The sequence below is a fragment of the Heptranchias perlo genome, chromosome 17 (assembly GCF_035084215.1).
Source record: "Heptranchias perlo isolate sHepPer1 chromosome 17, sHepPer1.hap1, whole genome shotgun sequence".
In the NCBI taxonomy this organism is placed as follows: Eukaryota; Metazoa; Chordata; class Chondrichthyes; order Hexanchiformes; family Hexanchidae; genus Heptranchias; species Heptranchias perlo.
In genome coordinates, this window is record NC_090341.1 from 50,479,906 (window position 1) to 50,501,881 (window position 21,976).

The following is a 21,976-nucleotide window of genomic DNA, read 5'->3' on the forward strand; positions in this document are numbered from 1 at the left end:
TGGTTGCAAACGCTTCAGCCTTGTCTTTTGCACTCACGTGCTGGACTCTGCCATCATTGAGAATGGGGATGTTTGCAGAGCCTCCTCCTCCCGTTAGTTGTTTAATTGTCCACCACCATTCATGACTGGATGTGGCAGAACTGCAAAGCTTTAATCTGATCCGTTGGTTGTGGAATCGCTTAGCTCTGTCTATAGCATGTTGTTTCCGCTGTTTAGCATACATGTAGTCCTGTGTTGTAGCTTCACCAGGTTGGAACCTCATTTTTAGATACACCTGGTGCTGCTCCTGGCATGCTCTTCTACACTCCTCATTGAGCCATGGTTGATCCCCTGGCTTGTTGGTAATGGTAGAGTGAGGAATATGCCGGGCCATGAGGTTACAGATTGTGCTGAAATACAATTCTGCTGCTGCTGATGGCCCACAGCGCCTCATGGATGCCCAGTTTTGAACTGCTAGATCTGTTCTGAATCTATCCCATTTAGCACGGTGATAGTGCCACACAACCCAATGGATGGTGTCCTCAGTGTGAAGACGGGACTTCGTCTCCACGAGGACTGTGCGGTGGTCACTCCTACCAATACTGTCATGGACAGATGCATCTACGAAAGGTAGATTGGTGAGGACGAGGTCAAGTAGGTTTTTCCCTTGTGTTGGTTTGCTCACCACCTGTCGCAGGCCCAGTCTGGCAGCTATGGCCTTCAGGACTCGGCCAGCTCGGTCAGTAGTGGTGCTACCGAGCCACTCTTGGTGATGGACATTGAAGTCCCCCACCCAGAGTATATTCTGTGCCCTTGCTACCCTCAATGCTTCCTCCAAGTGGTGCTCAACATGGAGGAGAACTGATTCATCAGCTGAGGGAGGGCGGTAGGTGGTAACCAGCAGCAGGTTTCCTTGCCCATGTTTGACCTGATGCCATGAGATTTCATGGGGTCCGGAGACAATGTTGAGGACTCCCGGGGCCTCTCCCTTCTGACTATGTCACTGTACCGCCACCTCTGGTGGGTCTGTCGTGCCGGTGGGACAGGACATACCCAGGGATGATGTTGGAGGAGTCTGGGACGTTGGCTGAAAGGTATGATTCTGTGAGTATGGCTATGTCAGGCTGTTGCTTGACGAGTCTGTGGGACAGCTCTCCCAATTTTGGCACAAGTCCCCAGATGTTAGTGAGGAGGACTTTGCAGGGTCGACTGGGCTTGGTTTGCCTTTGTCGTGTCCGGTGCCAGGTGATCCGTCCGGTTTTATACTTATTGTGACTTTCTGTAGCGAGATTGTACAACTGAGTGGCTTGCTAGGCCATTTCAGAGGGTGATTAAAAATCAACCACATTGCTGTGGGTCTGGAGTCACATTTAGGCCAGACCGACTAAGAACGGCAGGTTTCCTTCCCTAAAGGACATTAGTGAACCAGATGGGTTTTTATGAGAATCCGTTAGTTTCATGGCCACCATTACTGATACTATTTATTTTTAGTTCCAGATTTTATTTAATTAATTGAATTTAAATTCCCCAGCTATCGTGGCGGGATTTGAACTCATGACTCTGGAGTATACTACCGTACACTTATGGGCACATTGATACCTTTATAGGCACATTGATACCCTTATAGGAACATTGACACCCTCATTGGAATACTGATACCCTTATAGGCACATTGGTATTGCACTGAAGCATTAGCCTGGATTATGGGCTCAAATCCTGAGAATGGGGCTTGAATCCTTGCCCTTCTGATTCTGAGGTAAGAGTGCTACCACTGAGCCAGAGCTAACAGATGGGAATCAGCCCTTATATTTACTGTTCTACGGATGCTTATAGTTTAGATGTATCTGACTCCCACCAACGTCACTCTTGTCAAGTATAAAGGACATGAGTTCAGGTTTAAGCCGCAGGCTGCATCTTCCCAGCTGTGTGGCAATGTTGGTAATTACCATCGATAGTTATGGACCATTAATGGATTGAAATTGTTTTGACATTTGTTTATTAATTATAATCTCTGCCAATCAGACCATCTTCAACCTGACTTGCTGAGAGGAATTCTGATATTATTGTCCAACTGAACCACAGAGACCGGGGAGCTCCCAGTTTGGACCCATCGACTGTGCTGGAGCAGCAGGGCAGCAATTGGGGCATTACAGTTTGGTCTCAGTGTCCCAGGGTTGGAGTTGAGGGTGAGGGGGGAGGAGGGTGGGAATCACCCGCTGCGGATCACTCGCCTGTTGAAAGGTGAGAGCAGAATGTGCTGTGATGCCCCCCTGGGGTAAACGTCCTGTCAACAATCACTCTCCTGGCTTAAACAAGGAGGATGTGGTACTGGAGGGTGTCGACAGCCCTGGACTGTAACCATGGACTGTAACCATGGACTGTAACCATGGACTGTAACCCAGCAAGAGTCAAGCCCCTTTAATGGAGGGAGGGAAACTGAGAAAAGTAAAAATAATTTTTTAATTACCTATTCCCCGCACACCCCCTCCCCCACCTTTCTGATTTTAACCTGTGCTTGAATGGGGAGTTACTATCTCCTCCTTGTCGAAGTGAATGGGATGGGGTGGGCATGGCAAAGCCACATTGTGACCACACTGAGGACCATGGGTGCAGTTGGATTGTTGACATTGAGACCTCAATGCTCTCTCTGGACAGTTATTGAGGAATGGCTGGTATCAAGCCCCATTGACCCGATCTGACAATAATACCTCCCACTGGACTGCACTCCCAGAATCGGCTATATTGCATATCCAAGAGGATTTAGGTGTAGTAGAAGTTCTGTTGCATATTTGATGGGGCAGTGTAGAGGGAGCTTTACTCTGTATCTAACCCATCCTGTATCTGCACAGGGAGTGTTTGATGGGGCAGTGTAGAGGGAGATTTACTCTATATCTAACCAGTCCTGTATCTGCACAGGGAGTGTTTGATGGGGCAGTGTAGAGGGAGATTTACTCTATATCTAACCAGTCCTGTATCTGCACAGGGAGTGTTTGATGGGGCAGTGTAGAGGGAGCTTTACTCTGTATCTAACCCGTCCTGTATCTCCCCTGGGAGTGTTTGATGGGGCAGTGTAGAGGGAGATTTACTCTGTATCTAACCCGTCCTGTATCTGCCCTGGGAGTGTTTGACGGGACAGTGTAGAGGGACCTTTACTCTGTATCTAACCAGTCCTGTATCTGCACTGGGAGTGTTTGATGGGGCAGTGTGGATGGAGCTTTACTCTGTATCTAACCCGTTCTATATATAACCTATGAGTGTTTGATGGGGACGTGAAGTGAAGAAAATAGGAAGATAATTCCAGTCCAGGCATTTATGTCCCTTTGCTTTAGGAAACACTAAATTTAAACTAAAAAATATAAAAAGAAAGAGAAAATCTGCAGAAAATCTTGAGTGCCAGCAGGCTATTTATCTGTTGCGGCATCACAGCTAATCTCAATTTTGCCCTCATCCAACATCCACACTGTATATTGTGATCAGGACCAGTGACCCTGGTTGATTTTGTTTTTTCCTCTCTCTAACCCAGGGGTGCTGATTCAATGTAGTGTCCCCATTGACTCCCTGGCCGCAATCAGCCAATGGCACAGGCCAGGCATGGGACCTTCCAGTCTGTAACTCACTCCCGAATATCCATTACACAATACAGATTGTACAATTTGCAGGTTACGTCAAGTACAGTTCCACACTGGGCCATTGCGGGGTGCTGTTGGTAGCATTGCTGCCCATTCCTGATCTGTTCTGTACAAATACACAGTGTTACATGATTGAGGAAGAGATAAAACACCCACACTACTACCACTGGTATTACCACTACAACCACCAATACTATTACTACTACTAATGCTACTATTATTACTACTATAACCACCATTACGATCATTACCACTACCACTTTACTACTACAACCACCAATACTATTGCTACTAATAATTAAAAGAAAAAAGACCTTGCATCAATATAACTCCTTTCACAAACTCAGGAACAAAAATTATTACAGCCAAGGAAGTACTTTTGAAGTGTAGTCACTGTTGTAATGTATAAAACACGGCATATATAAACCACCCGAACCCTTTGATTAGATTCCAGTCTGTAACTCACTCCCGGGTATCCATTATTCTATATATAAACCACCTGAACCCCTCGATTAGATTCCAGCCTGTAACTCACTCCTGGGTATCTGTTATTCTATATATAAACCACCTGAACCCCTCGATTAGATTCCAGCCTGTAACTCACTCCTGGGTATCCATTATTCTATATATAAACCACCCGAACCCTTTGATTAGATTCCAGCCTGTAACTCACTCCCGAGTATCTGTTATTCTATATATAAACCACCTGCACCCCTCGATTAGATTCCAGCCTGTAACTCACTCCTGGGTATCCATTATTCTATATATAAACCACCCGAACCCCTCGATTAGATTCCAGCCTGTAACTCACTCCTGGGTATCTGTTATTCTATATATAAACCACCTGCACCCCTCGATTAGATTCCAGCCTGTAACTCACTCCTGGGTATCCATTATTCTATATATAAACCACCCGAACCCCTCGATTAGATTCCAGCCTGTAACTCACTCCCGGGTATCCATTATCCAATATTTTTTTTTCAAAAAATATACTTTATTCATAATATTTGCAGCAATACATACAATACAGTTGTCATATCACTTTCCAAACGTACACAATACAGATTATACAATTTGCAGGTTACGTCAAGTGCAGTACAATGAACACATTGGACATAATTACAGTTCATGACACTCTAGGGTGTCTCATTGCATCATACTCAACACAGATTATTGCTTACAGATTCATTTCAGATTTATTACAGGTACATTACAGCAATTTGAATTTTACATTCTGCCCGAGGGGGTTTTTCCCTGATTGCAGCCCCTCGGTATACAATGGCGGGAAGGCTCTAAACGGTTGCCTTTCCCCACAGGGCCTTTGCGGCGGCCGCACCCATCCTCAGTGCGTCCCTCAGCACGTAGTCCTGGACCTTGGAATGTGCCAGTCTGCAACACTCGGTCGAGGACAGCTCCTTGTGCTGGAAGACCAGCAAGTTTTGGGCAGACCAAAGGGCGTCTTTCACCGAGTTGATGGTCTTCCAGCAGCAGCTGATGTCCGTCTCAGTGTGCGTCCCCGGGAACAGCCCGTAGAGCACAGAATCCTGTGTTACGGAACTGCTCGGGACGAACCTGGACAGATACCACTGCATCTCTCTCCAGACCTTCTTTGCAAAGGCACATTCCATAAGGAGATGGGTGACGGTCTCGTCTCCACCGCAGCCTCCTCTGGGACAGCGCGCGGTGGCGCTGAGAGTCCGGGAGTACATGAAGGATCTGACGGAAGGGCCCTTCTCACCACCAGCCAATCTAGGTCTTGGTGCTTGTTTGAAAGTTCTGGCGATGAGGCGTTCTGCCAAATGACATTGACAGTCTGCTCGGGGAACCAACCGACGGGATCCATCGTCTCCTTTTCCCGCAGGGTCTCGAGGACGTTACGTGCGGACCACTTGCTGATCGCCTTGTGGTCAAAGGTGTTTTTCTGCACAAACTTTTCGACGAAGGACAGGTGGGGCGGAACGGTCCAACTGGACGGAGCGTTCCGTGGCGGCGTGGCCGGGCCCATCCTTCTCAACACCGGGGACAGGTAGAACCTCAGCACGTAGTGACACTTTGTGTTTGTGTACCGAGAGTCTATGCACAGCTGGATGCAGCTGCATACAAAGGTGGCCATCAGGATGAGGGCCACGTTGGGCACGCCTTTCCCCCCTTTCTCTGGAGATTTGTACATCGTGACCCTGCGGACACTGTCCATTTTTGATCTCCAGACAAAGTGGAAGATGGCTCGGGTGACTGTCGCGGCGCAGGAGCGAGGTATGGGCCAGACCTGCGCCACGTACAGCAACACCGAGAGCACCTCGCACCTGATGACCAGGTTCTTGCCCACGATCGAGAGGGATTGTCGATCCCACAGTCCCAGTTTCTGCTTCACCTTGGCAATCCGCTCCTCCCAGTTTTTGGTGCACGCCCCGGCCCCCCCGAATCAGATCCCCAGCACCTTCAGGTAATTCGACCTGACGGTGAAGGGGACAAAGGATCGGTCGGTCCAGTTCCCAAAGAACATAGCCTTGGTATGATTTACCCTGGCCCCCGAGGCCAGTTCGAACTGGTCGCAGATGCTCATCAATCTGCGGACCAACAGCTGATCCGAGCAAAAGACGGCGACGTCATCCATGTACAGGGAGGCCTTGACCTGAGTGCCTCCGCTGCCTGGGATCGTCACCCCTCTTATGCCCGCATCCCTCCTGATGGACTCGGCAAAGGGTTCGATGCAACACACGAACAAGACGGAGGAGAGAGGACAACCCTGCCTGACTCCAGATTTGATCGGAAAGCTTTCTGATTCCCACCCGTTGATTGAAACGGTGCTACTGATGTTTGTGTAGAGCAGTTGGATCCAATTGCGGATTCCCTCCCCAAACCCCATTTTGGAGAGCACGTCCATCATGTACGTGTGGGATATTCTGTCAAAGGCCTTCTCCTGGTCCAGGCTGATCAGGCAGGCGTTCACCCCCCATGTCCTGTACGTAGGCAATCGTATCCCTGAGTACCGCCAGGCTATCAGAGATCTTCCTGCCGGTTACGGCGCAGGTCTGATCGGGGTGGATCACCACCTCCAGGGCTGACTTGACCCGATTGGCGATGACCTTGGACAGAATTTTGTAGTCCACGTTAAGTAGTGAGATGGGTCGCCAATTTTTGATTTCTTCCCTCTTCCCCCTTCTGCTTGTAGATGAGGGTGATGATGCCTTTCCTCATGGAGTCTGACATGCTGCCTGCCAGGAGCATACCCCCGTACACTTCCAGCAGGTCTGGGCCTATCCAGTCCCACAGAGCCGAGTACAACTCCACCGGTAAGCCGTCGCTTCTGGGAGTCTTACTCTTCTCAAAGGATCGGACGGCCTTTGTCAGTTCGTCCAGAGTTAGCGGGTGATCCAGACTCTCCCGCTTGCTGTCGTCTAGAACCTCCGTGATAGACGACAAGAAGGAGTGGGAGGCCGCGCTGTCTGTGGGCTTCGCGTCGTACAGTCCGGCATAAAAGGATTTGCAGATCCTCAGTATGTCGGGCTGCGAGGACGTGACCGAGCCGTTCTCTTCCTTCAGGCTGCTGATCACAGAGCTCTCTCTGTGCACCTTTTGGAAGAAGAAGCGCGAGCAAGTCTCGTCCTGCTCCACGGAGCAGACTCTGGACCGGAAGATGATCTTGGAGGCCTCGGAGGCAAAGAGCGAGGCTTGCTGGTCCTTCACCTCTCTGAGTTCCTCCCCGACATCGATCCCCATCGACTGCAGCAGGAGAAGATTCTGCATGCTTTTCTGGAGTCGGGACGTTTCCCTCTCGCCTTCTGAACACCTTTGAGGATGAAGAACCTCTTGATGTTCGCCTTAATGGCTTCCCACCAGTGCACTGGGGAATCAAAAAGGGGCTTCACGGTTCTCCAACCTTTGTAATCCCTTGTCAGTTCCTCAATGTTTCCCGGGGTCAACAGTTTCACGTTCAGCTTCCATGTCCCCCTGCCCACTCTCTGATCGTCCTGTAGGTGACAGTCGGCCAGGAGGAGGCAGTGGTCAGAGAAGAACACCGGTGTGACCTTGGTGGATCTGACCTTGAGCGTCGGGGACGCAAACAGGAAGTCTATCCTGGAACGGACGGACCCGTCTGGTCTGGACCAGGTGTATTGACGCGCCGCTCTGTCTGCAGGGTTGCTGAAGACGTCGCACAGCTTGGCGTCTTTCACCGCTTCCATCAGGAGTTTGGACGTGGCGTCCAGTTTGCTGTCGGCTCTGCCGGATCGTCCAGCTCTGAAGATGATGCAGTTGAAGTCACCGCCGAGAATGACCGGCTTGGACGTTGCCAGCAGCAGTGGGAGCTGCTGGAAGACGGCCAGCCGCTCGTCCTTCAGAGCCGGGGCGTACACGTTGATCAGCCGGAGCGGAGCGTTTTTGTACATTACGTCTACTACGAGGAGACGGCCCCCCACCACCTCCTTTACTTCGGTGATGGTGAAGTTGCCTCCCCGCAGCAGAATCCCCAGGCCGGAGGCACGGCAATCGTTGCCTCCCGACCAGATCGACGGCCCGTGGGCCCAGCGCTGCGACCATTGCCGGTAATTGCTGAGGTGCGGCAGGCCGCACTCCTGCAAGAACAGCAGGTCGCTCTTGACCTTGGCCAGGTAGTCCAAGGTCGACACACATCGCGTAGTGTATTTAACGCTACGCACGTTAATGGATGCGACTTTCAGACCCATTTTAACAACTGTTTAAAGTCTCACCCGTCAGTCCGTTTGCTGTTTCCAGCTCTTATATATAAACCACCCGAACCCCTTGATTAGATTCCAACCTGTAACTCACTCCTGGGTATCAGTTATCGCTGTGTCTCAGTGGTAGCACTTTAGCCTCTGAGTTAGAAGGTTGTGGGTTCAAACCCAACTCCAGGAAATGCAGTGTCCAATTTGCACACAGCAAGCTCCCACGAACAGCAACGAGATAAATGACTAGATAATATGTTTTAGTGATGTTTGGTTAAGGGATAAATGTTGGCCAGGACACCGGGGAGAACCCAATGGTATTTGTTATTGTGCAGAACGTGTCCATAACTCTCTGTACCTGCAGAGGGTGCTGCAGCTTAATAAGTGTCCCACTCCCACAACATGACTGCTGCTGATAACACACCAGTGTGTGGGACTGAGCACAGCAGTGATATCCTGCAGTGTGTGGGACTGAGCACAGCAGTGATATCCTGCAGTGTGTGGGTCTGAGCACAGCAGTGATGTCCTGCAGTGTGTGGGACTGAGCACAGCAGTGATATCCTGCAGTGTGTGGGTCTGAGCACAGCAGTGATATCCTGCAGTGTGTGGGACTGAGCACAGCAGTGATATCCTGCAGTGTGTGGGACTGAGCACAGCAGTGATGTCCTGCAGTGTGTGGGACTGAGCACAGCAGTGATATCCTGCAGTGTGTGGGACTGAGCACAGCAGTGATGTCCTGCAGTGTGTGGGACTGAGCACAGCAGTGATGTCCTGCAGTGTGTGGGACTGAGCACAGCAGTGATATCCTGCAGTGTGTGGGACTGAGCACTGCAGTGATATCCTGCAGTGTGTGGGACTGAGCAGAGCAGTGATATCCTGCAGTGTGTGGGACTGAGCACAGCAGTGATGTCCTGCAGTGTGTGGGTCTGAGCACAGCAGTGATGTCCTGCAGTGTGTGGGACTGAGCAGAGCAGTGATATCCTGCAGTGTGTGGGACTGAGCAGAGCAGTGATGTCCTGCAGTGTGTGGGACTGAGCACAGCAGTGATATCCTGCAGTGTGTGGGTCTGAGCACAGCAGTGATATCCTGCAGTGTGTGGGTCTGAGCACAGCAGTGATATCCTGCAGTGTGTGGGTCTGAGCACAGCAGTGATATCCTGCAGTGTGTGGGACTGAGCAGAGCAGTGATGTCCTGCAATGTGTGGGACTGAGCACTGCAGTGATGTCCTGCAGTGTGTGGGACTGAGCAGAGCAGTGATGTCCTGCAGTGTGTGGGACTGAGCAGAGCAGTGATGTCCTGCAGTGTGTGGGACTGAGCAGAGCAGTGATGTCCTGCAGTGTGTGGGACTGAGCAGAGCAGTGATGTCCTGCAATGTGTGGGACTGAGCACTGCAGTGATGTCCTGCAGTGTGTGGGACTGAGCAGAGCAGTGATGTCCTGCAGTGTGTGGGACTGAGCAGAGCAGTGATATCCTGCAGTGTGTGGGACTGAGCAGAGCAGTGATGTCCTGCAGTGTGTGGGACTGAGCACAGCAGTGATATCCTGCAGTGTGTGAGACTGAGCAGAGCAGTGATGTCCTGCAGTGTGTGGGACTGAGCAGAGCAGTGATGTCCTGCAGTGTGTGGGACTGAGCACAGCAGTGATATCCTGCAGTGTGTGGGACTGAGCAGAGCAGTGATGTCCTGCAGTGTGTGGGACTGAGCAGAGCAGTGATATCCTGCAGTGTGTGGGACTGAGCAGAGCAGTGATGTCCTGCAGTGTGTGGGACTGAGCAGAGCAGTGATGTCCTGCAGTGTGTGGGACTGAGCAGAGCAGTGATGTCCTGCAGTGTGTGGGACTGAGCAGAGCAGTGATGTCCTGCAGTGTGTGGGACTGAGCAGAGCAGTGATGTCCTGCAGTGTGTGGGACTGAGCAGAGCAGTGATGTCCTGCAGTGTGTGGGACTGAGCAGAGCAGTGATATCCTGCAGTGTGTGGGACTGAGCAGAGCAGTGATGTCCTGCAGTGTGTGGGACTGAGCAGAGCAGTGATATCCTGCAGTGTGTGGGACTGAGCAGAGCAGTGATGTCCTGCAGTGTGTGGGACTGAGCAGAGCAGTGATGTCCTGCAGTGTGTGGGACTGAGCAGAGCAGTGATATCCTGCAGTGTGTGGGACTGAGCAGAGCAGTGATGTCCTGCAGTGTGTGGGACTGAGCACAGCAGTGATATCCTGCAGTGTGTGGGACTGAGCAGAGCAGTGATGTCCTGCAGTGTGTGGGACTGAGCAGAGCAGTGATATCCTGCAGTGTGTGGGACTGAGCAGAGCAGTGATGTCCTGCAGTGTGTGGGACTGAGCAGAGCAGTGATATCCTGCAGTGTGTGGGACTGAGCAGAGCAGTGATGTCCTGCAGTGTGTGGGACTGAGCAGAGCAGTGATATCCTGCAGTGTGTGGGACTGAGCAGAGCAGTGATGTCCTGCAGTGTGTGGGACTGAGCAGAGCAGTGATATCCTACAGTGTGTGGGACTGAGCAGAGCAGTGATATCCTACAGTGTGTGGGACTGAGCACAGCAGTGATGTCCTGCAATGTGTGGGACTGAGCAGAGCAGTGATGTCCTGCAGTGTGTGGGACTGAGCAGAGCAGTGATATCCTACAGTGTGTGGGACTGAGCAGAGCAGTGATATCCTACAGTGTGTCGGACTGAGCAGAGCAGTGATGTCCTGCAGTGTGTGGGACTGAGCACAGCAGTGATATCCTGCAGTGTGTGGGTCTGAGCACAGCAGTCATGTCTGGCAGTGTGTGGGACTGAGCAGAGCAGTGATGTCCTGCAGTGTGTGGGACTGAGCAGAGCAGTGATGTCCTGCAGTGTGTGGGACTGAGCACAGCAGTGATGTCCTGCAGTGTGTGGGACTGAGCAGAGCAGTGATATCCTGCAGTGCTGTGCCTGTTCCTAATCCATCTTTTTTTTGTCTTAAATGGAGTTTAATATTATTTATTCCCCTGCCTCCCAGCACTGTGGAGACATTCACTGCCTCCATTTTTCCCTCTGTTCATTGCTAAGCTCCAACTGAACTGTCCAGCTCAGATCTCTTTTTAGAAGTCTTCAAGTCCTTTCTTTTAAAATGTTGATTTCAGTTTTTTCCTCTGTCACAGTTTGCTCCCTTGCTCCTGTCCTGCAGGTGTGATACGGTGCTGTTAACAGTAGCTCTCCTCCATACGAACATATGAATTAAGAGCAGGAGTAGGCCATTCGGCCCCTCGAGCCTGCTCTGCCATTTGATAAGATCACGGCTGATCTGATTGAGACCTCAATCCTACTTTCCCGTCTACCCACTATAACCTTTGACTCCCTTGTTAATCAGGAATCTATCTAACTCAGCGTTAAAAATATTCAATGACCCGGCCTCCACCGCTCTCTGGGGAAGGGAATTCCACAGACTCACGACTCTCCGAGTGAAAAAATTCTCCTCATCTCCATCTTAAATGGGAGACTCCTTATTTTTAAACTGTGACCCCTAGTTCTAGTCTCTCCCATAAGGGGAAACATCCCCTCAGCATCCACCCCTTCAAGTCCCCTCAGGATCTTTTATGTTTCAATAAGATCACCTCTCATTCTTTTAAACTCCAGTGTATTCAGGCCCAACTTGTCCAACCTTTCCTCATAAGATAACCCCTCATCCCAGGAATCAGTCGAGTGAACCTTCTTTGATCCGCCTCTAAAGCAATTATGTTCTTTCTTAAATAAGGAGACCAAAACTGCACACAGTATTCTAGATGTGGTCTCACCAATGCCCTGTACAACTGTAGCAAAACATCTCTGATTCATGCACTAGGACACCCAGATCCCTCTGTACCTCAGAGTTCTGCAATTTCTCTCCATTTAAATAATAATAACGCTTTTCTGTTCCTCCTGCCCAAATGGACAAGTTCACATTTTCCCACATTATACTCCATCTGCCAAATTTTTGCCCACTCACTTAACCTATCTATATCCCTTTGCAGACTCCTTATGTCCTCTTCACAACTTACTTTCCTACCTGCCTTTGTGTCATCAGCAAATTTAGCAATCATACATTCGGTCCCTTCGTCCAAGTCATTGATACAGATTGTAAATAGTTGAGGCCCCAGCACTGATCCCTGTGGCACTCCACTCGTTACATCTTGCCAACCTGAAAATGACCCATTTATACCTACTCTCTGTTTCCTGTTAGCTAACCAATCCTTTATCCATGCTAATATGTTATCCCCTACACCATGAACTCTTATTTTGTGTAGTAGCCTTTGATGTGGCACCTTGTCAAATGCCTTCTGGAAATCCAAGTACACCACATCCACAGGATCCCCTTTATCCACGTTGCTTGTTACTTCCTCAAAGAACTCTAATAAATTAGTCAAACACGATTTCTAGAACCTCATCCAGTGGCCATTCCTCATGTGGGAACCTGGTTGGCTATTCCACTGTAGGAACCAGACATGCAACAGCAGTTACTGGATGATGGACCTTCCCCCCCTCCCCAAGCTCATTAGAACAGAGGCCTTTTGGAGCACCTGCTCCCCGAAGCCCCCCCGCCCCAAACTAAGGTTGCCAACTCTGGTTCGACATATTCCTGGAGGTTTCATCACATGACCTGCTGCCTTCCCACACCCAGTGGAAAGTGAACAGACTGTTTATTAGCTGATTGGATGATTCCTATGTTCTTATTCCAGACTGTTAGTCTAACTGCCTTCCTTCCTTTTCACATCTTTTTATAACTAATAAATGAACGCGTTCAAAGAAAATGAAAAACAAAAACATTTTTTTGTAATGCTCCTATGATGTTTCTCCTGGGTTTTCCAGGAGTTTGATCTTTAAGTCCTGGAGACTCCTGGGCAATCCTGGAGGGTTGGCAACCCTATCCCCTAGGCCGGCTGAAACCACCTTGGCACAGGACAGTGATCATACCTGGGACTTTCATACTTTAAATGGCTCTGATTTGTTCTAGGGTTTTTACTCTGGGTGTTTTCCTTAAGATGACTTCACGATGTCCCAAAGTGCTTTACAGTGTTTACAGAAAATCCTTCTTTTTGAAGTAGTCACTGTTGTAATGTAGGAAATGCAGCAGCCAATTTGCGCACAGCAAGCTCCCACAAACACAAACTGTCGGAAGTGCCGTCTTTCAGATGAGATGTTAAACTGAGGCCCCATCTGCCCCCTCAGGTGGATGTAAAAGATCCCTTGGCATTATTCAAAGAAGAGCAGGGGGAGTTCTCCCCGGTGTCCTGGGCAACATTTAAACCTCAACCAACATCATGATAAAACAGATGATCTGGCCATTATCACATTACTGTTTGTGGGATCTTGCTGTGTGCAAATTGGCTGCTGCATTTCCTACATTACAACAGTGAGTACACTTCATAAAGAAGGATTTTCTGTAAACGCTGTAAATGCTTTGGGACATCCTGAAGTCATCTTATTATAAATGCAAGTTCTTTCTTTTTAAATGTAGTGAGATTCAAGGTTTGAAGAGAGATCCCTTGTCCCTGCATTGTACTGGACTATATCACATGTGGCCATGTGATATCCTCGTCTGCGGTGGGTGGGGAAATATCAACTCAAGGTCCCATCTTAGATGTTATCAAACATTGGACCTGCTAAATGAGCGGTGTTGAACACGAGCAATAGATTTATCTATCAGGAAAGACTGAACAGGCTGGGGCTCTTTTCTCAGCCATGATCTTATTGAATGGCGGAGCAGGCTCGAGGGGCCGTATGGCCTACTCCTGCTCCTATTTCTTATGTTCTTGAAAGAGAAGTCTGAGGGGTTACCTGATAGAGGTCTTTAAGATTATGAAAGGGTTTGATAGGGTCGACGTAGAGAATTGATAAGGTAGATGTTTCCACTTGCAGGGGAGTCCAAAACTAGAGGTCATAAATATAAAATAGTCACTAATAAATCCAATAGGGAATTCAGGAGAAACTTCTTTACCCAGAGAGTGGTTGGAATGTGGAACTTGCTACCACAAGGAGTAGTTGAGGCAAATAGCACGGATGCATTTAAGGGGCAACTGGATAAGTACATGGGAGAGAAAGGAATAGAAGGTTTTGCTGCTAGGTTGAGATGAAGTGGGGTGGGAGGAGGCTCATGTGGAGCATAAACTCCAGTTGGGCCGAATGGCCTGTTTCTGTGCTATACATTCTATGTAATTTATCGAGTTCACTATTCTTCTCAGGATCAAACCAAAGACGGCACTTCCCCCCTCCGTCCCCCCCCCCCCCCACCTCCCCCACTATATCTCAAATTAAAGTTGATCCTCGAAACATCGGGGTACATTTCTCCTTACCGCTCAGGCCTAACACTGGCTTTGCAGATGGGCCGCCCGATCTCAATATCGGGCAGCCGATCCGCGTTGGCAGTTTTACGCCAAGGAGCCAAGTTGAAAATCTACCCCATCAGCCCTTATGTTTTACATCGTTATCAATTAGCGTAGAATTTTCTGACCAGCCTCATACCCCTGATAGCTCCAGACTGTCTGCTGTGTCACACTGCCCATGGTCTAGCTGCAAATTCCTTTGAAGATACCCCGGTGGGAAGGACATTAAAGCTATACACTCACAGGAATCAATTGCCACCACAAATACAGCCCCCAAACAAACATGTGCCGAAAACAGCCTCACAGGATGCTTGTAGTTGAATGGAGTGGCCTGACCCATTGATCAGTTCCATGCACTGTGAACAATCTGCAAGGCGGGTCGCCATCCATGGACAACAGCAGCAATCCATTCATGCATATTGTCATTCAAGACCATAATATATAGTCTGCAGCGTGCAGAAACAGCTAGCAGCAACCAATTTCAACCCGATGGTGTGCTGCGACCAGCAAGAATGAAGACAACAAATAATACATGGTGGACAAAAATGCTTCATGGTGTATTTGCTCATTTAACCATCAAGGGCCTGAGGAGTTTGTATATTAGCATTGCTCATTAATAAGAGATTAATTGATTGTGCACTGAATGCCAAAACCCTCTAAATGGATATTGTTATTGTTAAAAAAAACCCTTGCCTCTGTCTTTATGTTGATGTACAATGCCAGATTTGAGTGTTACAAATGGAAACCCTCTTTATAACTGGAGAGAAACAGTTAACACTGCCTTTCTCCTCTGTGGGTGCTCAGTCATTGAATATATTCAAGACTGAGATCGGTGGATTTTTGGACCCCAAGGGATATAAGGGATACGGGGATAGGGCGGGAAAGTGGAGTTGAGGTCGAAGATCAGCCATGATCCGATTGAATGGCAGAGCAGGCTCGAGGAGCTGTATGGCCTTCTCCTGCTCCTATTTCTTATGTTCTTTTGTTCTTGTTAGACTACCTGGCTGGCACAGACCAATTGCTGTTGTCACAATCTTAATCATAATCTTAAAATTAGAGCTGGGCCGTTTAGAAGTGAAATCAGGACCTACTTTTTTCACATAGAGTGGTGGAATTATGGAATTCTTTTTCCCAAAAAGCTGCGGATGCCGGGGGTCAGTTGAAAATTTCAAGACTGAGATTGATATATTTTTGTTGGGTAAGGGTATCAAGGGATACAGAGCTACCGCAGGTAAATGGAGTTGAGATACAGATCAGCCATGATCTAATTGAATGGCAGAACAGACTCAAGGGGCTGAATGGCCTGCCTCTGTTCCCATGTTTCCTATGTTGTCAAACGTGTGCAGTGCTGTAAATCTGTTTCCGTACCACCTCTCCACAGGCTTCCATAATGTCCGGAAGTGAGCTGACTTTGGGAATCGAAGGCCATCCATCACAATCCGTAGACTACTCAGGATTGGGAAAGCTGGAGGCTGAAGGGTCACTGGAATGCAGTGAGGGGCAGAGTGAGTGTCCAGCGGTCTCTACACTGGGAAAGGAGAAAAGATTGGAACTGAAGAAGATTAAAGAGGAGATTAAGGAAATAACATCACCGACTCCCGTTGAATTGCACAAGGTGAGTCTCTATAACCTGCACCATCCAACACTAGGTATTAATCTGAGGAGCACAGGGTGAGGATGGCAGTGCTGAAGAGTGAAACACTCTTCCATGATTTTCACCAAGGATTGTGATGTAGGTGCTGAGTAAACCCCTTTACTCCATCCAACAAAGGTCCCTCAATCCCAGAACTGCACACCAGCCCCCTCCGTTACCCTGTGAGTGAAAATACCAAGTTATGAGCGAGTTGTAACAGGCTGTATGAGGAAGGCAGAAACCCAATAGAAGATGCTCTCTGCACTTCTCTCAATGACTCTATTAATGGACACAAATTCACAGGAGGAGAAGGCGGGAGACTATGCCTGATAAGGAGAAGAATAATTGTGTCAGGGCTGAACAATGTGGGCTGATGAAACTGGACAGCAGCACAAGCAGCTGAGAAAGATGAATCGAGATGGAGGGATCTGATTCAGCTTTATCTGTCAACAGGAAGAGGATGATTGAGTGCGTGTGTGTGTGTGTTTTTCTATTAATTCTCGGAATGTGGGCGTCGCTGGCGAGGCTGGCATTTATTGCCCATCCCTAATTGCCCTTGAGAAGGTGGTGGTGAGCCGCCTTCTTGAACCACTGCAGTCCATGTGGTGACGGTTCTCCCACAGTGCTGTTAGGAAGGGAGTTCCAGGATTTTGACCCAGCGATGATGAAGGAACAGCGATATATTTCCAAGTCGGGATGGTGTGTGACTTGGAGGGGAACGTGCAGGTGGTGTTGTTCCCATGTACCTGCTGCCCTTGTCCTTCTAGGTGGTAGAGGTCGCGGGTTTGGGAGGTGCTGTCGAAGAAGCCTTGGCGAGTTGCTGCAGTGCATCCTGTGGATGGTACACACTGCAGCCACAGTGCGCCGGTGGTGAAGGGAGTGAATGTTTAGGGTGGTGGATGGGGTGCCAATCAAGCGGGCTGCTTTGTCCCGGATGGTGTCGAGCTTCTTGAGTGTATTTGGTGTGTGTGTGTGTGTGTGCGTGTGTGTTAATAAAAACAGAAAATTCTGGAAAACACTCAGCAGGTCAGGCAGCATCTGTGGAGGGAGAAACAGAGTTAATGTTTCAGGTTAATGACTTTTCATCAGAAATGTCTATGTGTATATTGTGTGTGTGTGTATTTATTGTGTATGTGTATTTATTGTGTTGTGTATATTGTTTGTGTGTATGAGTGTGTGTGTGTGTATATGAGTGTGAGTAGATGGGTGTGTGTATATGAGTGTGAGTATATATGTGTGAGTGTGTATGAGGTACAGTATTTTGGCCCTGAGAGCCAGCATGCACTTCCAGCCTAGCGACACCGGGTGGCAGCACAGGACGGTGTAAGCTCTGATAACAGGGTTTCAGTGCGGGGATTTGCTTGACATTGTGATAATTTAGGGCCAACATTAAAACTTGAATGTAATGAATATATTTGATATGAGAAGATTGTGTTGAAGATTTACCTCACACATCAGTAATGCAATCGCGTTGATATTTAGACTATTGGACCCTGATTGCCTGAAAAGTTTTTGGAGCCAGCTTTCAGCTAACAACGGCCTTTTTAAATTCCGTTTCCATCTCCAAGTAAAATATTTTAAATATCACAAAGTTAATTCATCCGTCCAGAACATCCCTGCACTTGCCCCATCGCTGCATCGAGCTGTTTCTAAAATGATTCCAGGGTTTTTCGCCTCTACTCTGTCCAGAGGTGCTTTCCAGGTGTTGACCTTTCTCTGTGTGAAGACGAACCTCCTGAGACCAGTCCTGAAGCTGCCATTCACCAGTTCGAACCTGTCTCTCCTTGTCCTCCTCCCACTGTTTAACTGAATGAAGTGGTTCCGTGTTAACCCTTTCCACACCGTTAATTAACAAATAGACAGAAAGGAGTACGATCATTTTTGTTTTTAAAATAATTCGTTGCCTTTAAGTGACAGCATTCTCTTATCAGATCACAATCCACAAGGACTCAGAGAGTGAGGACTTTGGTTTTAGTATCTCCGATGGCCTTTTGGAGAAAGGGGTTTATGTCAACTTGATACGGCCAAATGGCCCTGCTGACGGCAGTGGACTCAAGCCCTACGACCAGATATTGCAGGTAAGAAAGAAAGAATTTGCATTCATATTGCACTCTTCATGACATCCCAAAGTACTTTTGAAGTGCAGTCACTGTTGTAATGTAGGAAATGTGGCAGCTAAATTGCACACAGCAAACTCCCACAAACAGCAATGAGATGAGCAACCAGATAATCTGCTTTAGATGTTGGTTAAGGGATAAATATTGCCCAGGACACCTTCCCTGCTCTTCAAAATAGTGCCATGGGATATTTTATTTCAACCTGAGAGAGTAGACGGGGCTTTGTTTAACATCTCATTTGAAAGATGGCACCTCTGACAGTGCAGCACTCCCTCAGGGCTGCACTGGAGTGTCGGCCTTGATTTTGTGCTCAAATCTCTGGAGTGGGACTTGAAGCCACAACTTTCTGCCTCCGAGGAGAGAGTGCTACCCACTGAGCCACGGCTGAGACCAAGAGAGGTCCACTCTCTGACAGTGAGAATCCATCTGAAAATGGTGCAAGGGTAAATCGCTCGGTGGCTCAGTCGGTAAGGACTCTACCCTGTTTTGTATCACGCTGCGTGGACCAGTAAGGCCCCAGAATAAGCTGGGCTCAGAGGGGGCAGCGGTAGGGGTGCTATAGTTGGCTCGGCACTCTTGGGCCAGGCAGAGCTAAAATCACCAGGGGTCCCCGCCCCCAGTTACTGCCCAGTGAGCTGGAGAGTTCACGTGTCTGGATGCCAGTTGAAGATAGGATCAGGATCAGCACCCGCACTGCCACCCTTGGTGGAATAGCCTGCTGCCCAGGCCCACATTATGAAGAATGGCAGTTTAAGCAAGGTGCCAGATGTTGCTCAGTTCCTCTGGCTCCCTCAAGAGAAGTGCAAAGAAAAGTGGGAACAAAGGAAAACATTTCTCTACGTTTGTTCTGAGGGTGTGGACGAGCCCGGCCTTTATTGCCCATCCCGAGTTGCCCTGAGAAGGTGGTGGTGGGCCTTCTCCTTGGACCACTGCAGTCCGTGTGGTGAAGGAGCTCCCATGGTGGTGCGAGGCAGGGAATTCGAGGATTTTGACCCAGCGCCGATGAAGGAACGGAACGGCATGTCCAAGTCTGGATGGTGCGTGACTTGGAGATGATGGCGTTCCCATGGTGTTGCTTCTCTTGCCTTTCTTTGTGGTTGAGGTCACAGGGCTGGAAGGTGCTGTCACAGTAAGCTTGGTGAGTTGCTGCAGTGCCTCCTGGAGATAATACACACTGCAGCTGGGATGAAGTGGCTGGGTATTGAGTCCAGCAGCAGGAGCGCAATGTCCTGGACAGTACATTAGGCTTGAGATACTTTTTAAAGGGAAGAGTAGATAAGCATTTGAAACAGAGGAACACGCAGTGCTATGGGGAGAGAGCAGGGCAGTGGGCATTAGTTTTGGAGCTAGCACAGACATGATGGGGTGAATGGCTCCCTCCAGGGTCTGACTCCACCTTATTATAACTTTGAGCAGGCTAGTAACCTTTAACCGTCAGGCAAATCCAACCTTGTCAGGGCGTAAAATCCACTATATTCAAAGTCTATCTTAAAAATGCCCAACCCCTGTGCCAATGGCAACCTTAGCCAGTGAAGCAAAGAGTATTTAAAATAGTCATTGTGGGGGGTTCAAACCTGATGGAAGGAGCAGTGTTTATATCATTTCTGACTCGCAGGGTTAGTGAACTACAGGTTCTTGACATGATACCGAGCTCAGTACCTCAGTTTAGAGGGATTGGGCCCGGTCTCACTACAATACTGAGCTCAGTACCTCAGTTTAGAGGGATTGGGCCCGGTCTCACTACAATACTGAGCTCAGTACCTCAGTTTAGAGGGATTGGGCCCGGTCTCACTACAATACTGAGCTCAGTACCTCAGTTTAGAGGGATTGGGCCCGGTCTCACTACAATACTGAGCTCAGTACCTCAGTTTAGAGGGATTGAGCCCGGTCTCACTACAATACTGAGCTCAGTACCTCAGTTTAGAGGGATTGGGCCCGGTCTCACTACAATACTGAGCTCAGTACCTCAGTTTAGAGGGATTGAGCCCGGTCTCAGGACAGGACTGAGCTCAGTACCTCAGTTTAGAGGGATTGAGCCCGGTCTCAGGACAGGACTGAGCTCAGTACCTCAGTTTAGAGGGATTGAGCCCGGTCTCAGGACAGGACTGAGCTCAGTACCTCAGTTTAGAGGGATTGAGCCCGGTCTCAGGACAGGACTGAGCTCAGTACCTCAGTTTAGAGGGATTGAGCCCGGTCTCAGGACAGGACCGAGCTCAGTACCTCAGTTTAGAGGGATTGAGCCCGGTCTCAGGACAGGACTGAGCTCAGTACCTCAGTTTAGAGGGATTGAGCCCGGTCTCAGGACAGTACTGAGCTCAGTACCTCAGTTTAGAGGGATTGGGCCCGGTCTCAGGACAGGACTGAGCTCAGTACCTCAGTTTAGAGGGATTGAGCCCGGTCTCAGTACAGGACTGAGCTCAGTACCTCAGTTTAGAGGGATTGAGCCCGGTCTCAGGACAAGACTGAGCTCAGTACCTCAGTTTAGAGGGATTGAGCCCGGTCTCAGTACAGGACTGAGCTCAGTACCTCAGTTTAGAGGGATTGAGCCCGGTCTCAGGACAGGACTGAGCTCAGTACCTCAGTTTAGAGGGATTGGGCCCGGTCTCAGGACAGTACTGAGCTCAGTACCTCAGTTTAGAGGGATTGGGCCCGGTCTCAGTACAGGACTGAGCTCAGTACCTCAGTTTAGAGGGATTGAGCCCGGTCTCAGGACAGGACTGAGCTCAGTACCTCAGTTTAGAGGGATTGGGCCCGGTCTCAGGACAGGACTGAGCTCAGTACCTCAGTTTAGAGGGATTGGGCCCGGTCTCAGGACAGGACCGAGCTCAGTACCTCAGTTTAGAGGGATTGGGCCCGGTCTCAGTACAGGACTGAGCTCAGTACCTCAGTTTAGAGGGATTGGGCCCGGTCTCAGGACAGGACTGAGCTCAGTACCTCAGTTTAGAGGGATTGGGCCCGGTCTCAGGACAGGACTGAGCTCAGTACCTCAGTTTAGAGGGATTGGGCCCAGTCTCAGGACAGGACTGAGCTCAGTACCTCAGTTTAGAGGGATTGGGCCCGGTCTCAGGACAGGACTGAGCTCAGTACCTCAGTTTAGAGGGATTGAGCCCGGTCTCAGTACAGGACTGAGCTCAGTACCTCAGTTTAGAGGGATTGAGCCCGGTCTCAGTACAGGACTGAGCTCAGTACCTCAGTTTAGAGGGATTGAGCCCGGTCTCAGGACAGGACTGAGCTCAGTACCTCAGTTTAGAGGGATTGGGCCCGGTCTCAGGACAGGACTGAGCTCAGTACCTCAGTTTAGAGGGATTGGGCCCGGTCTCAGGACAGGACTGAGCTCAGTACCTCAGTTTAGAGGGATTGGGCCCGGTCTCAGGACAGGACTGAGCTCAGTACCTCAGTTTAGAGGGATTGGGCCCGGTCTCAGGACAGGACTGAGCTCAGTACTTTGTCTCTGTACCAAGTGGCAGCTTGAGGTCACAAGAGTCACATGACGCTGCGATGCAATTTCTTTTCCATGCAAAGTCATCACCTGCTTCCCCCAATCCTAACCGAGGTTGGCCAATTGTTTCTGGTCAGAATGCCGTAGACTGTACTCGGTCGGTGAGC

The 21,976-nt window shown here is 49.3% G+C and overlaps 1 protein-coding gene across 1 annotated transcript in view; it reads left to right on the forward strand.

The window, feature by feature from the left end:
- Positions 1 to 21,976, forward strand: part of grip2b (glutamate receptor interacting protein 2b) — a 179,007-nt gene that overhangs the window by 153,741 nt on the left and 3,290 nt on the right. Inside the window, exons 23-24 of the mRNA XM_067998289.1 lie at positions 16,002 to 16,235; positions 18,185 to 18,331. Of these exons, the coding sequence (XP_067854390.1) occupies positions 16,002 to 16,235; positions 18,185 to 18,331 (381 nt within the window). The remainder of the gene's footprint in view (positions 1 to 16,001; positions 16,236 to 18,184; positions 18,332 to 21,976) is intronic.